Below are 20,179 nucleotides of genomic sequence, written 5' to 3'. Positions count from 1 at the left end.
GTTACTTAACCCCGATTGCTTAAAAAAAAAAAAAAAAAAAAAAGAAACTGCTCTCTGGTGTACTGGTTTCACAATCAGAGGACCTAAATTCAAATGCCAGTAGTGATACTACCTGTGTGATCTTGGATAAGCCACTTAACCTGTATCTGGCTTTCAGTTTCTTCATTTGTAAAATTAGGCAATTTGCATAGCCTCTAAAGACCCTTCTAGCTCTATATCTATGACCCTTAAACTACCCAAAGTTACCAACAGTCTCTTAAATTACTAAATCTGATGTCTTTTCCTCAATCATCCTTCTTGATCCCTCTGCAGCATCTGATACTGTTGACCACATTCTCTCTCCAGAATCCTGTCTCCTCTTTAGATTTTTACTCCTCAATTTCTTAATCTCCTTTGCTACATCATCACCCACATCACGCCTCCTGAACATAGTTACAGGAATTCAAGGTTTGTCTTTGTCCTCTTCTCTCTCTCTCTGCCCTATTTTGATCTCATTAGCTGTTATGGATTTAATTATCATTTCTGTGTAAAAAACCCTGAGATCTATATATTCATCCCATCTCTCCTTTGAGCTCTAGTTTCCTGTCATCAAATGCTGGCTGTATGTTCTAAACTGGATGTTCCATTAAGCATCTCAAACCTATCATGTCCAAAACACAACTTAATGTCTTTCACCACAAAAACATCTCTTCTCTGAACCCTGATATTTCTGTTGATAGCGCCACCTTCCTTCTATTCATACTGGTATAAAACTTCAAGTTACCCTTGATTCCTCAACTCACTTGCTAAACTTTACCCTATATATTGAATCAATGATAATTAAGTCTTGTCCCTTCTTTCTCTACAATATCACTTGTATGACATGATCATTATCCTAATTCAGGACATCGTCACTTCATGACTGGACTACTGCAACAGCCAATGCTAACCGGTCTTCCTGCCTCAAGTCTCTCTCCCCTTTACAATCCATCCTCCATGTAGGTCTGTAATGTCATTCCTAGTTAATAAACTCCAACGGCTCCCTATGACATCTAGGATTAAAGACCAACTTCTCTGTTTCACTTTTAAAAACCACCACAACCTGGTTTCAAACTGCTTTCCAATCTTATTTATACAGTACTCCCCTTCATGCACTCTACCATTCAGACAAACTGGCCTTACTGCTGTTCCTCATACATCACACTCCATTTTCCTTATCCACATCTTTAAAAAGGTTGCATGCTGAAATCCACTCTTAGAATCTCTCATTTCTTTCAAGTCTCAGAGCAAGCACCACATGAGGCTTTCCTGATTTCCTCTGATTGCACTCCGTTCCACACTCCCCAATTACTTCATTTTATACATATCTTCCTTATCAAAATGCAAGCTACTTAAAGACAGAAACTTTTTGTCTTAGTATGTCAGTGCTTAGCACATAGTAGGCTCTTAATAAATGTTTTAATGATCTGATTCACAAACTGACTGACATATTAAGCCAACAAATTAAGAATATACCATCATCATCTTCAAGACTCCATTTTTTCCCCTGCTTCATCTCTTCAATTTCTTTTTTCAGTTCGCCTATATTTTCCATTGCTTTTTTACGCTGTTCTTCCCTCCATTTTTCCACTCTCTCTTTCCGTTTTCTCATTTCTTCTTCCAACTTATTCTGGTCAAAGTTCTAAAATAGAAAAGAGTTGATAATTATGATTCATGTGACATTAAGTGAGTTCACAAAATAAGAAAAATATTGATACACACCGATACCCACAAGTAAACTGCTGAGTGTACATCAGGAGCATGTTATCCACACTAAATTAGTTTTTTTTAAAAGGTCTTTGCCACTAAGGAATTAGACTTTAAAGTTCAAAGAAATTTACCAAAACAATTCACATAACTTCAGATTTGAATCATTCTCTATGAGGTATGCATTTTTCTCATATTGGTTCCACAAAAAACTCTATTTTCCCACTACAAAGCTGTGAGTAAACCACAATTATCCATATGAATGAAAATGAAGTTTCCATACATGTCATCTATCCAACAACAAAACTAACTCCTGGTGCTAGAGTTTCCTACATCAGGTAACTATAATTACTTCTGAAAGAAAGAAGCATACTTTAAAATAAAATAAAAGAAGCATACGTTAAAATACTTAGAAGCTTGCCAGATGCTAAGACATAAAAGAACACTGAGCTGAAATCAAAAGACCTGGATTTCAAACCCAGCTATCCCAATTTACTACCTTTGTGGTCCTAGGCAATTTACTTAGCCTCTCTGATTCTCAGTTCCCTCATCTGTAAAATGAGAGAATTGGAGTAAATTACCCCTAAAGTCCTTCCAACTCCGTAGCTGTGATCCTATGATCTTTGTGACCCCCAACTAAAATAAGCTTTAGTTCTAAATTTCTGAATTTCTCTGTACAGGAACACAAAACAAATTTTACTTTATTTTGTCTTGTCAATCTGGAAGCAGTTTAACAACACATTTGGTTATAAGTTAGTACACATACGCTAACATCTTTTTCCTTTTCTTCTTCCTTGTCATCTTTTTCTTTTTTCTTGTCTTTGGAAACATCTATGCCATCTGTTTTCTCTTTAGACCTTGACCTGAAGAAAGAGAAGATGTGATATTCTGAGACCAACTGTGTGCTTTTTGGGCCATTAAAATGAAAATGTTTTCACATGTTTGTATATCACATTTCCAAGTAATTAAATAAAGATAATATAATTCAAAGCCCAAAACCAAAGTTTTAACAATCTTCTTTTTAGAAATGAATGTCTATTATTTGTCCACAAAATACATTTAATAATGTATGCAAAAAAATAAAAGTGATGAATCCATATATATCAAATGTATATAATTAAAGGTTTTACAACCTATCATAATGAAATTAACATCAACCACCCTTACAAAGAAAAATAAAAGGCATAATGTAGTAGAAGCAGTATTAACTAGGTTCCATGCTACAGAAGGTAGGCTACTTTTTCTCTAAGCTACTTTGTCACCAAGGCTTGATCCATCCAGATTAGTTACAATCTGTTGATGCAGCTTTCCAGTTGCCAAGGGCATAAAAAAAGGCTGGACCATTATAGAGTCAGTGACTCTCAAATTTAATGGATATCCTACCGCTGCAAAAACCATCACACTCATCTGGCCCCAAGACACTGACCAAATATGTTTCCATAAAGATACAGGGAGGCTGTGTCTACATGATGCTGCTTTATGTCCTTTCCATGCTAATGCTAAGGAAATCTTTCTATTAAGTGCTGGGTGGCATAGAAGAGTCATCTCATTTCAAGTCAAAGCCAGTTGCTGGTTGTTAGGTCAAAGGAATTATCCAGTAAGTGTTCATGCTCTCTATGACCCTGCAATTCCACTTTTCAGTTTAAATTCTGCTGACATGGGGAAGAAAGGACTTATCGTAGAAAAGTATTCTCAGTAGCACTATTTGTGATGACAAAAAGCTGAAAACTATGTACACAATGATTAGGAAAACAGCTGAAAATTACAGCTGAAACACAAACAGCTGAAAATATATTTAAAAATTAGCTAACAATAAAAATAAGAATTCAACAAAATATAGAAAGACGTGATAAAAGTAAAAAATAAAACCAAAAATATGCACACTAAATGCAACTATGTAAATAAATGCAACAAAATTCATGTTAAATACATAAAATAACTTTGTTAAAATATGCTTGATTTATTTTAATAACTGGCACATTAAAAAGTATGATTACATATATAATAAATTTCAATTAATTTTTAATCTTTATCATGCTTCCCTGATCTTTTTGGATTTTCTTTCTTTTGTTCTTATTCATATATTTTAAATATTAATAATTTTCTGATAGAAGGCAAAAGTAAATGTTTTTAAGAGTGAATTGGGAAGATGGCGGAGTAGAAGCACAAGTTCCAAGCGGCTCCGGCTTCCACCTTCCCCAATCAATGTAAAAAGGAGACTGTGAACAAACTTTGGAGAAGCAGAACCCACAAAATGACAGAGAAGCTGACCTCCCACTGAGGACAGCCTGGCAGGCAGCAGGAATTGGCCAGCTCAGGGCTCTACAAGGCAAAGCCAGGCCCACAGTGAGACTGAGGTTTTAGCCCCAGGGCGGGTCTGACCAGCCACTGGCTAGAGGGACTCTAGATCACCAGCAGCTGAGGCCATTTCCAGAATTATCAACACACAGATGCAAAGGACAAAGTGAGAGGTCAGTGCAGTCTGGACTTTGGGACCCGGTAAGAGGGAGTACGGAGAGGCCCGGCACAGCCAGCCAGCTCCACATGGCAGCTTCAGCTCCTGGCCTGCAGAATGTAGGGGGACCAAGCGACCAGTCTGAGGGGTGATGTCTCTTGCCTTAACCTGCTTGAATCTGGATTGCGATCTAGGTTAGTTAGAGGTCCTGGGGTGTGTGTCCAGCTTGCCACAGCGTGTGGAGACCTCAGAGAAGGCACCCATCTAATACCTCCAGCAGCTGAGAAAACCCCAGCCTCTGGGACGAAAGCTCCCCTGTCTGGTGGCAGAGTCCTACTGTGGCAAAAAGCCCAGGGGTCAAGTGACTGAGTGGCAACATGACCAGGCAAAGGAAACAAAGCAGACACAAGATTCCAACATTAGACTCCTATTTGGGGGACAAAAAGGAGCAAAGCACGGAACAGAAGGAAGACAGTGAAGTCAGAACTCCTGCACCAAAAGCTTCAAAGGAAAATACAACCTGGTTTCAGGCCATAGAGGACCTTAAGAAGCAGATAAGTGGAGGAAAAATTGGGAAGAGAAATGAGAACGATTCAAGAAAATTACGAAATGAGAGTCAACAGCCTGACCGAGGAAAATCACACCTTAAAAAAACAGACTAACTCAGATGGCAAAGGAGACTCAAAAAGGCAATGGGGAGAAGAATGCCTTAAAAAGCCAAATTTGCCAGATGGAAAAAGAATCTCAAAAGCTCATGAGGAGAATCACTGCTTCAGAATTAGATTGGAGCAAATGAAAGCTAATGACTTTATGAGAAATCAAGATGCTGTTAAACAGATCCAAACAAATGAAAGAATAGAAGGCAATGTGAAATATTTCATGGGAAAAACCACTGACCTAGAAAATAGAACCAGGAGAGAGAATTTAACAATTATTGGACATGAAAGCCATGATCAAAGTAAGAACCTAGAAATCATCCTCCAGGAAGTTCTCAAAGAAAACTGCCCTGATGTTTTAGAACCAGAGGGCAAAATAGAAGTTGAAAGAATTCACCCATCACCTCCTGAAAAAGATCCCAAAAAGAAAACTCCTAGGAATATTATAGCCAGGTTCTGGAATTCCCAGATTAAGGAGAGAATATTACAAGCAGCCAGGAAGAAACAATTTGAATATTGTGGAAACACAATCAGGATAACCCAGGATCTGGCAGCTTCTACATTGAGGCAGCTAAGGCTTGGAATATGATATTCCGGAGGTCAAAGGAGCTCGGATTAAAACCAAGAATCACCTACCCAGAAAAACTGAGTATCATGTTTCAGGGGAAAACATGGTCATTCAGTGGAACAGAGGACTTTCAAGTATTCTTGATGAAAAAACCAGAGTTGAATAGAAAATTTGACATTCAGATACAAGAAGCATGAGAAGCATGAGATGGTAACAGGGAAAAGAAATCATAAGGAACTTATCAAAGTTGAACTATTAACATTCCTACATGGAAAAACAATAACTGTAACTGATGAAACTTTTCTCAGTATGAAAATAGTTGAAGGGAATAGAAATATATATATATAATATATATGTATATGTCTATATATGAGGGTATATGGGAATATGAATACATATGTGAATATGTGTACATATGCTTACAGGTGTATATAGATAGAGGGCATAGGACCAATTTAATAGGAAGGGATGATACTTAAAAGGTGAAATTAAGAGGTGAGAGAGGAATATAATGAGAGGAGATGGGGAGAGACAGACTGGGGTAAACTATCTCATACAGAAGAGGCAAGGGAAAATGGTTACAATGGAGGGGAAGAATAGGAAGGCCAAAGGGAATGGGTCAACTTTATTCCCATTGAATTTGGCTTGGGGAGGGAATGAAATACACACTAAACAGGGTGTGTCACCCTACAGTAGAGTAGGGGCGAAAGGGATGAGAGGGAAGGCAGGCTGGGGGGGAGGGAAGTTGGAAGCACCCACTTTTGAAAAGGCATGAGATCAAAGTAGAGAACAGAACAAGTGGGAGGTGGGATAAGAGGGAGGGAAATATAGTAAGTCTTTTACAATATATTTACTATGTTATTGTTTTGCATTAGCCACACATGTACAACCTATACTGAACTGCTTTCTTATCACCCCAGTAAGAGTGGGTGACAAGGGAGGAAGGGAATGAATCTGGAATTCAGTTTTAAAATCAAATGTTTAAATATATATACATATATATGTACTATTATTAATACTATTTTACATGTAATTGGGAAATAAGATATACAGGCACTGGGACATAGAGATCCACCATGCCCTACTGGAAAAGTCGAAAGAGATATGGTAGAAAATATGGGAGAGAGCAGATTGGAGGAGGGGATATCCTTTTGGGGCAGTGGGTAGGGGAAAAACAGGGAGAAAATTTGTAACTCAAAATCTGGCAGAAATGAATGATGTAAATCAGAAGTTAATAAAGCATTTGAAAAATGAAAAAAAAAAAAGAGTGAGTTGGCTGTTTTGTTACAAGAATGAGAAAAATGACCCTGGTTCCTATCCTGCTGGATTGATATTACCTATTCTCGGCTTTCTTATTTTTTCCAGGACTAGAGGATCGTGATCTCCTTCCTCGGCTTCTGCTTCTCGATCGTCTCCTGTCTCGACTTCGAGATCTTCTCCGCTCTCTGCTTCTCTCTCTCTCTCTACTTCTTGACCGTCTAAGAAAGGGAAAAGTCATCAATTTAACATTACATCATTTGAAACCTATGGCTACTTTAGATCTCTTTTTCATAATTCTGTTAAAACTGTAATGATTAAGAGAAGGCTTATCAAACTGGAGAGAGAGCTGGCCTTGAAACAAGAACAGCAGCCTGAGTTCAAGGTCTGATTAGATCGTGAGCTCCCTAAGGCCACAAACTGTCTTTCGGCTTTGTTTGTAGGTCCAACTCTTTAGCACTGTGCCTGACATCCAGTAGATACTTAATAAACACTTAGTGACTGACATGTTTGCATGCAGTCTCTCCCATCAGACTATGTGCTCCTTGAAAGCAAGTACTGGATTTGCTTGGTTTTGGGGGTGTTTGGTTTTTTTTGCCTTTGTATCCCCATAACATTGCACAGAGTTCCTAGCTTTGTGACCTTGGGCAAGTTAATCTCTCTCAGTGCTCTAAACAAAATTTTAAGACCAGGTTACTGAGAAATCTACATTGGGTGAGGGAGTTTCTTTACCTGGGAATTCCCTACAGCAATGAAATCACAGGTCCAGTCCCTTTCCCTTTCCTTTAATGAATATCAGAGTATCATGAGCAAAAACGGTAATTTCAATGACAATTAAACAAGAAAGGAACAAGTGAAAAAAGCTAACTCATTACTATATCTTTTAAGCAACTTATCAAGAAAAAAACTGAGCATATTCCCCTTTTCCCAATCACAGTCAAGAAATGTCTATAAAAATAGCTAATTTTTATTATTATGCTTATTCCAGTGCTAGTGTTAAAGTAAATTAAGGAAGGAATCCTATGACAAATCAATAACAAGAGAAGGGGAAGACAAGAGATTCTGGAAAGTAACAATATGACTCCGAAAAGTAAACTGGTTCCAGATATCCATGTCATGTTGATCCTTTTGTGGAAGGAAAAGGGGAGGGTGAGAGTAACAGGGGGAGAGCAAATATTCAACAACATTTTATTTAATTAGCATAAATGAGATTTCATAGAAAGACATAGGAGACACATAGGAAATCTCATTAATTAATTAAATTAAATTAATCTCATTAAAATGGAAACTAGCCCCCAATAGCTAATGAAAGCTTTTATTCGATATGAAATTGTCATGGCTAAAATTTATGCTAATTAAATAAAATGTTGTTGAAAATTCCATTCATTTCATTTCTTGAAAATATGCATAGTTAATGAGATTTCCTATGTGTCCAGACTTTAGGGACATCCTGTATAACAGGAGGATTATTCAAAAGATCAAAAAGCATCTATTAAGTACCAACCCACCAAATACAAAGCACATTCCTGACAATGAGGATATAAGGATTAAAAAAGACAGTCTAAGCGCACGAGGACATTGGACTCTAACAAAGAGTTAAGACAGGTATACAAATAAGAATGGTAAAAGGTAGGTTATGATGGAAACAAAGTGCTCTAGGTAACTCCCCAAGTATCCTATAAGTTGTAGAGAAGTTACAGACCTGCCCTGGTAGATGAAGTTTCCACACCTGGGAGTTCCCTATCCCAAAGAACTAACCGATCGAGTCTCTATCCCTATGGAGTAGATGCCATTTAACTTTAGTTTATCACATCTTATTAGAACTATCATTACCAAAAAAAAAAAAAAAATCACCACCTACCTCAAGCGTTTTCTGTCTCGAGATCGAGACCTTCTCTTATCTCTACTTCGAGATCTTTCTCGCCTTCTATCTCGGTCTCTGCTTCTGGAGCGTCTGTCGTCTCCACGTTTAGTTCTTTTATCAGATGGAGAACGACTCCTAGATCGACTTCCAGACCGACCCCGGGATGCTGATCGCTTCCTGTAGTGCCTAGAGTTTTAACAGTACAAATTAATTGTATTTACTAAAACCAATGCATACAAATAAATCATTAGAAAGACCACTTCTTTTTGGCATGAACTGTAAAAGAAAGGGGAACCTGAAAATGAACATATTAGGAACTGTTTATCATGTAAGCATGTATAATCAATAGAGAGAAATATCATTTTGGGAGAGAACCAATCTAATACAATTTATACAACCTGGACAGTTTCTGAAAGCATTACATTAACAGTAACTGGTAATAACAATCCATGATTTTATAGCTAGATTACAAACGTTTTTTGCTTTTGGTTATGTATATCAAGCTTTAGGTTTCTTTTACATTTAAGTTTATAATAAAAATTATTTTTATCAAAATAAAGTCACTTTACATTTATGCTATTTTTAAAGCATAAAAAGTACTTTTCTCACAATATTCCTATTTTACAAACCAGGAACAGAAGGCATTGAAGCAAGGGAATTTTATAAATCAGGAACAGAAGGCATTGAAGTAAGGGAATTTAAACATGAAAATTAGTATTGTCCTCTAACATATAAAAAGCAGTATGGTTTTGTGGAGAGGGTTGGTGTTGGAGACAAGAAGATCTGTCTCTAAGGAATACTTTCTATAAAACCAAATTACAATCTCTCAGTGTCCCAGTCAATTTTTTAAGACTCTAAATAAAGTTTCCACACAGTCATGTATACTTATAAAGTCACAGATCCAGAGCAGAAAAAAAATTTCTTCTAAGACTTTAAAGAACCAAAATGTAGAAGACAGATGTTCAGATAAGACAGAAAATGGGCAGATGCAATGAAAGGTACAAGGGAAAGCAACGTGTAATTATATTTTTTAAAAAGAAACTAAAATGTCTACATTCTTGGCCCATGTACATCACCATAAGGAGATCAAAGACATAAAGAAATGCCCCATATACCCCAAAATATTCACAACAGCACTTTTTTGGGGACAGCCAAGAACTAAAAACGAAACAAATGCCCCGTGACTGGGGAACAGCCAAACAAACTAGAGTACATGAATGAGTGGGACAGAGTGGAACACTGCTGCTCCTACCGTAACACAATATTGCTGAACCACAGAAATGATGTCTATGAAGGATTCAGAGAATGATCGGAACTAATGAAAACTGACATAAGCAGAACCAGGAAAACATCATACCCAAAGACTATAGAAACAAAACAAAAATATGCAGCTATAATGACCAACTTTAGTAGAAGAGATGAGAAAATGCATGGCTGGAGTGAATAGAAAGAAAGAAAATGCATTGCTTTCCTTCTTTGTAAAGGTGAGGAAAGATGGCTGCAGGCCATCAAATACACAGTAAGGTTTATATTCTGTGGCTAGTTGTGCTGAATGGTTTTTTAATCTTTCTTTTGTTACAAGGGATGGCTTACTGGGTAGGGGAAAAGGGAGAAACATAGAAACTAAGATGATGTAAAAGCAAATATCAATAAAAAAACATTTTAAAAGGAAAGCACACTGAAATATTTTACTTTTTAAAGAAAGGAACACTGAAATAGAAATCAGGAGACTTGATCTAGGATGAGTTCTACCCCTATACGACAGAAACAACTGGAAGGTCTCATTCTCTCTGGGGACAATTTCTATTCTTTTTTTTTTCTTTCCATTCTGTTCCCTCACCTTTCCCTCTAAAGATCCCTCCCTTGTCCTCTCCCCCTTCTCTATGCCCCTACCATTTTATTTCTTCTGAATTTAGAAGACTTTTATACTCTTCTAAATATATATGTATTGCTTTCTCATAAACCCATTCCCAATGAAAGTAGGTTACCAGAACTAGCAGCCGTTCTTCCCCATGTAATTCCTCTGTATCAATTCTTTCTCTTGCATTTGTATAAAATATAAAAATTTTGCATAATTGGTATAAAATGATTTTTGTATAAAATAATTACTCTTTTTAGCTGTTCCTAAAGAGTTTTACTTTTTAAATTCGTATCATACTCAGGTTTACCCCAATCTTTCTAGCTACCCAATTACTAATAAGAATCTTAGACATACATTTTGCATTTTATATATTTCAAAAGTAAACAGTTTGTCCTTATGAATGCTTTATAATCAGTCTTTGGTATGTGCCTAATAATTTCTCTTGGTTCTTATAAAGTCAAATCTATTAAGTTCGGGATTTTTTAAAACAAAGTCTTGAAAATCTGAGAGTTTATCAAATGTCCACTTTTTTTCATTCAAGATAATACTTAACTACTTTGCAGGGTATGGCATTTTCATGAGGAGCCCCAGGTCTTTTGCTCTCCAATATGTTGTGTTCCAGGACCTGCAGTCCTTTAATGTCTCCACTGCTAGGAACTGTGTAATTCCAATAGTGGTACCATCATATTTGAATTTTTTTAATCTTGATGCTTTTTATCCTTGAGCTGGGGATTTTGGAATTTGGCTGTGATACTCCTATGAGTTTTTGTCATAGGATCTCTTTTAAGTGGTGATGGATGAAATTTTTCTATTTCTACTTTCCCCCCTTATTCTAATGCTTCAGGACAATTTTCTTTAATTACTTCTTGTATTATTGTATGAAGATTCTTTTTCTGATTGTAACTTTCAGTTAGTCCATTTATTTTTATATTTTCTCTTCTTGATCTATTCTCCAAATCCATTGTTTTTCTTATAAGATGCTTCACTTTCTCTTCTATTTTTTCATTATTCATGTTTTGTTTAATTACTTCTTGATTTCTTGTAAGTTCAGTGGTTTCACTTTGCTCAATTCTAATTTTCAAGGTATCATTTTCTTCCTTAAGATTCTGCATCTCCTTTTGTAACTGGTTGACTTTCCTTTCATACCCTTCTTGTTTTTCTTGGATTATTCTTATTTTCTTTTTTAGTTTTTCCTCCATCTCTTGTCATTTGATTTTTGAAGACTTTTTAAAGTTCTTCTATGAATTCTTTTTGGGCAGGTGACCATTTGACATTTGTCTTTGGAGGTTTCTTTACTTCAATATCCTCCTCTGAAGATGAACCTGGTCATCTCTATTCCCATAATAGCTTTCTATGGTTGGATTCTTTCTTCTTTGCCTGTGCATTTTTTTGTGGTAATAACTTAATTATTTGTAATCAGCTCTAAACCTGGGGTATGGGAAATGTCTCTGGGCCCAGATCTTAGTTCTCTCCTCTAGCCTGGAACCAAAGCCAAACCTCCAACGTCCTGTAAGTGGCCACAGTCAGGGACTTTCCGCCCCACTGCTTCCGCATCTGCCCCCGGAAGGGCTTGGTCCTTCCCCCCCCCCCCTGCTCTTTCTAGCACAGCTGGGTCTGGCATTCCTTGTCAGCAGAGGCTCCCTCCAGCTTCCCAGGTTCAGATGCCCAACTCCCCTCACCATCCTGGGAGAAACAATTCCTATGACTAGGGCCAGTAGCCTCTGAAAACCAACTAAGCCCAGGGCTCGCAGCTTCTTGTTCAAGAGGCTTGGAACTCGGTAAAACAGGCCCTGGCCTGGAGGGGTTCACTCTGCACAGGAACCAAGCCTCATCCCTCATGGGGACTTTTCCTCTGATCTTCTCACCTAGGCAACACCCTGTGACCCCTTTGTTCTTACTTAATCTCTACATTTCTTCTGGGCCTGGCCCACACCCTCCTTTATCCTTGCCTTTTGTCTCCTTAAGGACCAGGCCCAAATCTTATCTAAACTGTCTATTCCCATTCTCCTCTTGGTCAGCTCTGACCTTTGTCTATGCACTGAGGCCCCTCCCGTCTGGTCAGCCCTGACAACAGGGCAGCCCTACCCTTTAAAGGTAAAAGTATGTACCCCTCTCACTTGCAGGTCCCCTAAAGGACTCTTGCCCCCTTCTCATAGAAGGGTAACAATAAACTTCTACAACTCTCACTCCAATTAAGCCTGAGACCTTGAATTCTTTCCAGAGGATATTGCAGGTTTTCTGGTCTTAGATAAGATCCTAATTCCTGCAGAACCTATTAGGATCCCTTCCCCCATCAGCTACACAAAACCCTTGAAAGCTTGAGACAATGCATCCTCCACCTTGGAAGCAGAACCCTATTTTCACAAGTGAAAAGTCAAGAAATAGGCTGGGAAAATGAGCAAACAACAGAAAAAAATTTTGACCACAGAAAGTTACTATGGTGAGAAGAAGATCAAAACACACATTCAGGAGAAGAAAGTCAAAGATCCTATATCCAAAGCCTCCAAGAAAAATATGAATTGGTCTCAGGCCATGGAAGAGTTCAAAAAGGAATCTGAAAAACAAGAGAGAGAGAGAGGAAAAATTGGGAAGAGAAATGAGTGATGAAAGAAAATCATGAAAAACAAGTCAACAGGTTGGTCAAGGAGACACAAAAAATACCAAATAACACCTTAAAAAACAGGCTTGGTCAAATGGTAAAAAGAGGTACAAAAAGCCAATGAAAAGAATGCCTGGAAAAGCAGAATTAGCCAAATGGAAAAAAAAAGAGGCAGAAGGGTTCACTGAAGAAAAAAACTCCTTAAAACAGAGAATTGGCCAAAGTGAAGAGGAGGTACAAAAAGCTCACTGAAAAAAATCAATCTTTAAAAATTAGAATTAAGCAAATGGAAGCTAATGACTTTATGAGAAATCAAGAAACAATAAAACAAAAACAAAAGAATGAAAAAAAAAACAAAAAGACAATGTAAAATATCACACTGGAAAAATAACTGACCTAGAAAACAGACCCAGCGAAAGCCATGATCAAAAAAAGAGGCTAGCCATCATCTTTCAAGAAATTATCAAGGAAAACTGCCCTGATATGTCAGGTAAACAGAGAGTAAAATAGAAATTGAAAGAATCCACCAATCACTTCCTGAAAGAGATCCCAAAATGAAAACTCCCAGGAATATAGTAAATTCCAGAGCTTCCAAGCCAAGGAGAAAATACTGCAAGCAGCCAGAAAGAAACAATTTAAGAATCATGGAGCCACAGTCAAGATCACACAAGATTTAGCAGCTTCTATAGTAAAGGCCGAGGGTTTGGAATAGGATATTCCAGAAGGCAAAGGAGGCAGGATCACAACCAAGAATCACCTACCCAGCAAAACTGAGTATAATCCTTCAGGAGAAAAAAGTTTACGTGCAATGAAACAGAGGACTTTCAAGCATTCTTGACAAAAAGAGAAGAGCTGAATAGACAATCTGACTTGCAAATACAAGAGTCGAGAGAAGCATAAAGAAGGAAACAGGAAAGGGAAATCATAAGGGACTTAATAAGGTTAAACTGTTTACATTCCTACACAAGAAAATACCTGTAAAAACTTTCTCATTATTAGACAAAGGGAGTATATATAGACAGAGGGTAAAGGTTTGAGTTGAATATGAAAGGATGACATCTAAAAAAATAAAATTAAGGGTTGAGAAAGAGGACTATACTGGGAGAAAGGGGAAGAGAGAAGCAAAATGGATTCAATTACCTCACATAAAAAAGGCAAGAAAAAGCTTTTACAGTGGAGGGGAAGGCGGGGAAGTATTGAAGACTGAGTGAACACTGGGATATACTCTATAGGGTACAGAAATCTATCTTACCACACAGGAAAGTAGGAAGGAAAGGGTATAAGAGGAAAGGGGGTGGGAGTGGGTGATAGAAAGGAGGCTAGATTGGGGGAGGGGGTAGTCAGAAGCAAACCACTTTTGAGGGGGGACAGGGTAAAAAGGAGAGAATAGAATAAATGGGGGTATAGGATAGAGCTATATATAGGATATACACAGATAGCAATGACAACTGTGAAAAAAATATTTAAACCAAGTTTCTCTGATAAAAGCCTCATTTCTTGAACATAGAGAACTCAGTCACATCTATAAAGAACTACCCCCCAATTGGTAATCTAAAGAGATAAACAGTTTTTAGATGAAAGAACCCAAACTATCTACTGCCATATGAAAAACTGTTCTAACTCACTACTGATTAGAGAAATGCAAATTAAAACAATTCTGAGGTATTATCTCATACCTATTAGATTGGCTAATAGCACAGAAAAGGAAAATGACAAATGTTGGGGGGATGTGGGGAAAAAAGAAACAATGCATTGTTGGTGGAGTTGTGAACTGATTCAACCATTTTGTAGAGCAAATTAGAATTACGTCCAAAGGGCTATCAAACCATACATACCCCTTGACCTAGCAATACCACTACTAGGTCTATTTCCTAAAAGGGGGAAAAAAAATAAAAGGAAAAGGGCCTATATGTTCAAAATATTTATTGCAGTTCTTTTCTGACAGCAAAGAATTGAAAATTGAGAGGATCCTCAATTTTCCCCATCAACTGGAGAATGGCTGAACAAATTGTGCCAAGTGATTATGAATACTATTAGTGAATACTATTGTTCTATAAGAAATGATGAGCATGATGCTCTTAGAAATAATCTAGGGGCGAGGCGGCTAGGTGGCGCAGTGAGTAGAGTGTCAGCCCCGGAGTCAGGAGGACCCGAGTTCGGTTCCAGCCTCAGACACTTAACATCCACACAAAAATACTAGCCGTGTGACCTTGGGCAAGTTACTTAACCCCAATTGCCCTCCAAAAAGCAAAAAAAAAAAAAAAAAGAAATAATCTAGGGGCGGCTACGTGGCACAGTAAATAAAGCACCAGCCCTGGCGGCAGAAGGACCTGAATTCAAATCCAGCCTTAGACACTTGACACACTTACTAGCTGTGTGACTCTAGGCAAGTCACTTAACCCCAAATGTCTTCCCCTACTCCCTCCAAAAAAAATTTTTAAATGATTTTTACATGTAACTGGAGAAAAAGAAAATACTAAATAATTTTTTAAAAAAAGGTTGTAAGCCACAGAATCAAGATTCAAAACTCAAGTCCTAAAAATTAATTTTTATGACAAAATTTTTTTAAAAGGAAGGCAAATCAACTTTGAAAACAACATGCTGAATTTGTTATATATTTTAAAAATAAAAGCAATAGAAATAGATTCACACTTTACATGGAAATGCAAATCTTTTTTAGTGTTTGTCAAGTTCAGAATAAAAAAGATTACTGATAACTCTAGAAAGAACAGTTTAAATTGAATGATGAAGTAGGCAGATTAGAGAGTTCAATATGTTTTAACTGGCTCATCTACCCACTACACACTTCTCCATTGTCCTCAGCATAATATTCATCTTTAGTATGATATTCTTTCTTTTTTTTGGAGGGGGGAAGGCAGGGCGATTGGGATTAAGTGACTCGCCCAAGGTCACACAGCTAGTAAGTGTGTCAAGTGTCTATGGACGAATTTGAACTCAGGTCCTCCTGACTCCAGAGCCGGTGCTCTATTCACTGCACCACCTAGCTGCCCTGTTATATTCTTCCTTAGAGAGTGGCATACCATTTTTTTTTATCATATAGCAACATCATATTAATATTATAAAAGTGTCAGTAAAAGCAATACAAAGCAATCAACTCTTCCTGTTCAACTCTAGGCCCATCTCACTGTTTCTTATGCTGTCACAGACAGACTTACTACTGTTACAATAATCTCTACAGGTTATCCAAACAGATGCATGTTGAAATCTGGGCAACAGATATTCTTAATCCACCTAGTCTTTCCTGAATGGACAGACTAAACTTATTTGAGCAAGTACAGATCTCTTCCATAAGGTCTTATTCTCTATAATGTTCTGGGGCTTGATGTAATCAATAAAGTATCACTGGCAAATTAGAACATCTAAAGGTCCTCACCATCCATAGGAAATTTCTTCTAATCTGGATTCTGCACAGGATCTTTTTTGTCACAGTGGCTAATTCTATAGTTGATCCTTGTTGTATAACTTGCTAGATTCTTATTATCAATGAAAATACCTCTGCTGTTGAATCTTACAAGGAATCTCGGATGAGTTTGATATATGGCTGGGAGATACCTTATCATAAAAGAATCTATACACAGGTATGTATGTGTAGTAATCAACAAACAATGAGTACAATGGGATTTCATATTCTTTACATCTTTTAGTTAAATGTGAAAGGGTAAAGATGTCACCCATACCTAGTATCACTTGTGAAAATTCAATAAAACCCTCATTAAGGACGCCCTCAATTTGCATAATTGGTTCTCATAAAGATTTTGTATAGACTGGAGAATAGTAATCTAGGCCAATAGTTTCCAATGTTCCGAGTCACTTTTTTTGGTATTTATAACATCTGAGACATTTTCCATGTGTTTGGCACCTTCTCCTTCATGTACTTTTACATCAGTCCCTCAACACTCTTGCAATTGCATCTCCTCTAGCACAGATCTCCTCTATCTATTGTTCCTCTATATATTTTTGGTCTAACTGGCTGCTTTTCCCAGCTTTGTTCTCTTCAATGCCATTTCTATGTGTCCTAGAAGTTTCTCTGGGACTGTGATTTTAGGGCCCAAGTGTAGTAGTTCTACTATCTTTAATGGAAAAAAAAGCTTATTAAAAGGGTTTTAATAATTTTTTTTTCCATTTTTCTTTTATTTTGCAGTCTTCATTCCACTTTCATCCTTGAATGTTCTTTGGATGATACGGCTTAGCTGGACAGTTTGCCAAGCTTTCCTTAAAATGGTTTCCCTCCACTGTTTCCTAACACTTCCTTATAAGATTTTACAAACAAATTTATTTTTTAATCTAGTGCATCCTTTGGCAGCCATCTATTCCCATTTGGCAAGTCATGTTTCTAACAAAAGTACATTAGGGGCTCTATAAGTCTCCTTGTTGTGACAATTTACACTGATTAAATTTCTGCAAGAAGTTATTAATAGTCCATGTTGTTATTTCGGTTGTCTATTTCCCATAAAACAAAAAATATGTTAAGTATATACAGAATAAATAAATACAAATAGTTAAATATAAAGTAGTAAGGGAGAGAAGACATTAGCATTTGCAGATATCAGGAAAGACTATTTTTAAGAAGGTGGTGCTTGAGGTGAGTCAAGGAAGTGAAGGTGAGAAGGAGTGAATGCCAGGAATAAAGGATAGTCAGCATAAAAAGCACAGAGGTAGGAGATACAGTGCTGGGTATGAAGAACAGAGTAAAGGTTGGCTGGACCAAAGAGTGTTGAGAATAATGCATAATGAATCTAGAAAGATAGGGTGGAGGCTCAGGTTGTAAAGAGTTTTTAAGGCCGCAGCGTTATATCTTATCCTAGAGGCAATACAGAGTTCATTCAACAGGGCAGTGACATGATCAAATCTGCACTCAAGGAAAACCACTTTGGCAGCCATGTGGAGGAGGAATTGGAATAGAGAAAGACATGAGGTAAGGAAATCAATTACGAGGTCACTGCAATCCTCCAGGGAAACCTGAGCAAAGGAAGCGGTTGTAGGAGTAGAGAGAGGGGTCAGATGCAAGAAATGTTTGTGGAGGAAGAGAAAGCAAGATCTGGCAAATGACTGGATACACGGGGTGAGGGAGGACTAGGAAACAAGGACAAGAGGAAAGTGCGATAATTTATTAGATAGCTTAGCAATTTGCCAAGTAACTTCCTAGTATTATTTTTAAAACTATAATCTATATAAATGCTATTGTGTGGCTAATATATAGATTCAAGTACAACTGCAGATCATCCAGCCTATTTGATACCAAACTAACAACCTGGTCCAATGCCTTCCACTGAAATTCAGACACTTAAAAATCAACACATTTTTAAAGAGACATAATACACTATTAATACTGCCTCTGAGATCTCATCAATAAAACGGGGGTAATAATACTTCTAACACAAAGTCATTTTAAGGCCACAATGAGATAACATGGGTAAAGCTCTTTGCAAACTGCAAAGTGCTACATGAATGTCAACTACAATAATTATCATTATAAAGGAGAGAAGGCCTCAGAAGCATTTGGGAAACTTGTTATCAATAGATATAAAAAACATCTTTCCCTGTTTTTTTTTTGGCAGAGGTGGGTGATTCTGGGTATGGAACACTGTCAGGCTCATTCTCTATGTCAGTTAATTCTAATGAACTCCTTCCCCACTCCCCTTCTTCATTATTTGTTATAAGGGATGACTCTGGAAGGATGAGAGATGAGAACACTGGGAAGTAAAGGTAAGTGATGTGAAGACAAAAGATCCCAATAAAAAGTCATTTTTTTAGAAAGTAAATTTTTCTTGCTCTTGTTCTCTCTTCCACTAACTGGCCTTATGTGGTAAGCTATAACATTTATTAATGGCAATTTCACTGAGCATTTACTGTGTACATGCATAGCATTATTCCAATCAATCAGCAAGCATTTGTTCAGCAATTGTTATTGTCAAAGCACTGTGGGAGGTGATGGGGAAATGAAGAGAAAAACAAACTGGAGCTTCCGGGGCTAAGGGAGGTAAGAACAGGGACACAAATAAACACCAAACATAAGCGCTTTCCAGAGAGCACACGAGCCAATAACTAGAGGGAATGAGGAAATGCTTCCTGTAGGAGGGGGCACCTAAGCTTCGCTAGCAGGCAGAGACTCGGCCCGCCATAAGGATTGCTTTTGGCATGTCCTCGGTGCGGCGCTGAATGAGTAAGCCGCCACTGTCATTGGCATGGCATGGGCCTAACTTCGGGCAGCCGAGGGTTGTTCAGAGGCCCCCCCGCATTCACGCTGCCTACGCGCACGTGGAGGTGCGCTCTCCCCGGTCTTTTCTTTCTTAATGGAGCGCTCCCCAAGACCATGACAGACAGACAGACAGACAGGCCGAGATCCCTCTTCTGCTTCGGCTCTAGGAAATCTGACTGGATTAAAGCCCACCTGCCGTCGTCAATCAACCTCAGCTGATCGATCACACGCGACTATTTTTCCTTCTTAGTCTGATGGTCTTAGGTTCCATCCCGTCACGCGCATGCGCCTATTTTTCACACCTGTCTCTCTCTTGGAGGCCCCCTGGCAGACGCGCATTCGGCCTGGCCGCATAAGCAGGGGACTGCGCTGTGTGACTCCGGCGAACGCCCGATCACGGGAGAGCGAACGCGGCGCGGAGCACCCCCCTCCCCGCCCCCGCCGCCTCCGACACCCGTCTGAATGGAGGGTGCGCGCGCCTCCTCTTAGACTGGAAAGCCTCCGTGCGGAGCTTCATGGCGGACCCTGCCACATCTTTAAGGACTACTTCCGGAAACGGGCTGAATCGTTCACTACAAGGATCGGGCTGCGCTCGGGCCCCCGGGGGGTCACTGAGGCCGGCGGGGAGTAAGTAAGGGCAGGCTCTCCCCCCCGTGAAGCGCGGCCCACAAACGCCAATAACGCCGCGCGGGGCCCAGCTGAGGCTCCCTCCTGCGGAGGCCGCGGCCCTATGGAGCTCGCTCAGGAGGGAGCCCCAGCGTGGAAGCGGCCGGCCCGGGCCCGGAAGGCCAGGGACAAGGCGCCGGTGACAGGCCTGGGGCGGCTGGCCGGGGCAGACGCTTCAAGGCTCGGCGGCCTCGAGGCACCAGGCCTCCCGCGGGAGGGAAGGGATCCACGGGGAGGCGGCCGGGGCGCAGCGCCCTCCGCTCTCCCTCACGCCGCCGCTCGCTTCCTCCGCCCGGGCTCCTCCAACT

General features: G+C 38.9%; 3 protein-coding genes across 4 annotated transcripts in view; all 3 read right to left on the bottom strand.

Moving 5' to 3' along the window:
- CUNH5orf24 (chromosome unknown C5orf24 homolog) overlaps positions 1–20,179 on the bottom strand; it is a 228,599-nt gene that overhangs the window by 144,297 nt on the left and 64,123 nt on the right. The window lies entirely within an intron of this gene.
- Positions 1–20,179, bottom strand: part of PCBD2 (pterin-4 alpha-carbinolamine dehydratase 2) — a 290,006-nt gene that overhangs the window by 213,608 nt on the left and 56,219 nt on the right. The window lies entirely within an intron of this gene.
- The window catches only part of DDX46 (DEAD-box helicase 46), a 64,063-nt gene that overhangs the window by 43,729 nt on the left and 155 nt on the right, over positions 1–20,179 (bottom strand). For both annotated transcript variants that reach the window (XM_069091859.1, XM_069091860.1), the window contains exons 2-5: positions 8,523–8,711; positions 6,742–6,882; positions 2,492–2,588; positions 1,495–1,660 (exon numbers count right to left, since the gene is read on the bottom strand). In XM_069091859.1, coding sequence (XP_068947960.1) covers positions 1,495–1,660; positions 2,492–2,588; positions 6,742–6,882; positions 8,523–8,711 — 593 coding nt within the window. The remainder of the gene's footprint in view (positions 1–1,494; positions 1,661–2,491; positions 2,589–6,741; positions 6,883–8,522; positions 8,712–20,179) is intronic.

This window comes from Petaurus breviceps, unplaced genomic scaffold, assembly GCF_028583685.1.
Source record: "Petaurus breviceps papuanus isolate PSGF00001 unplaced genomic scaffold, PetGlider_PUasm1.0 189, whole genome shotgun sequence".
NCBI classification, from domain to species: domain Eukaryota; kingdom Metazoa; phylum Chordata; class Mammalia; order Diprotodontia; family Petauridae; genus Petaurus; species Petaurus breviceps.
Note: the sequence above shows the minus strand (reverse complement) of the source record. Positions and strands in the feature narration are given on the sequence as shown.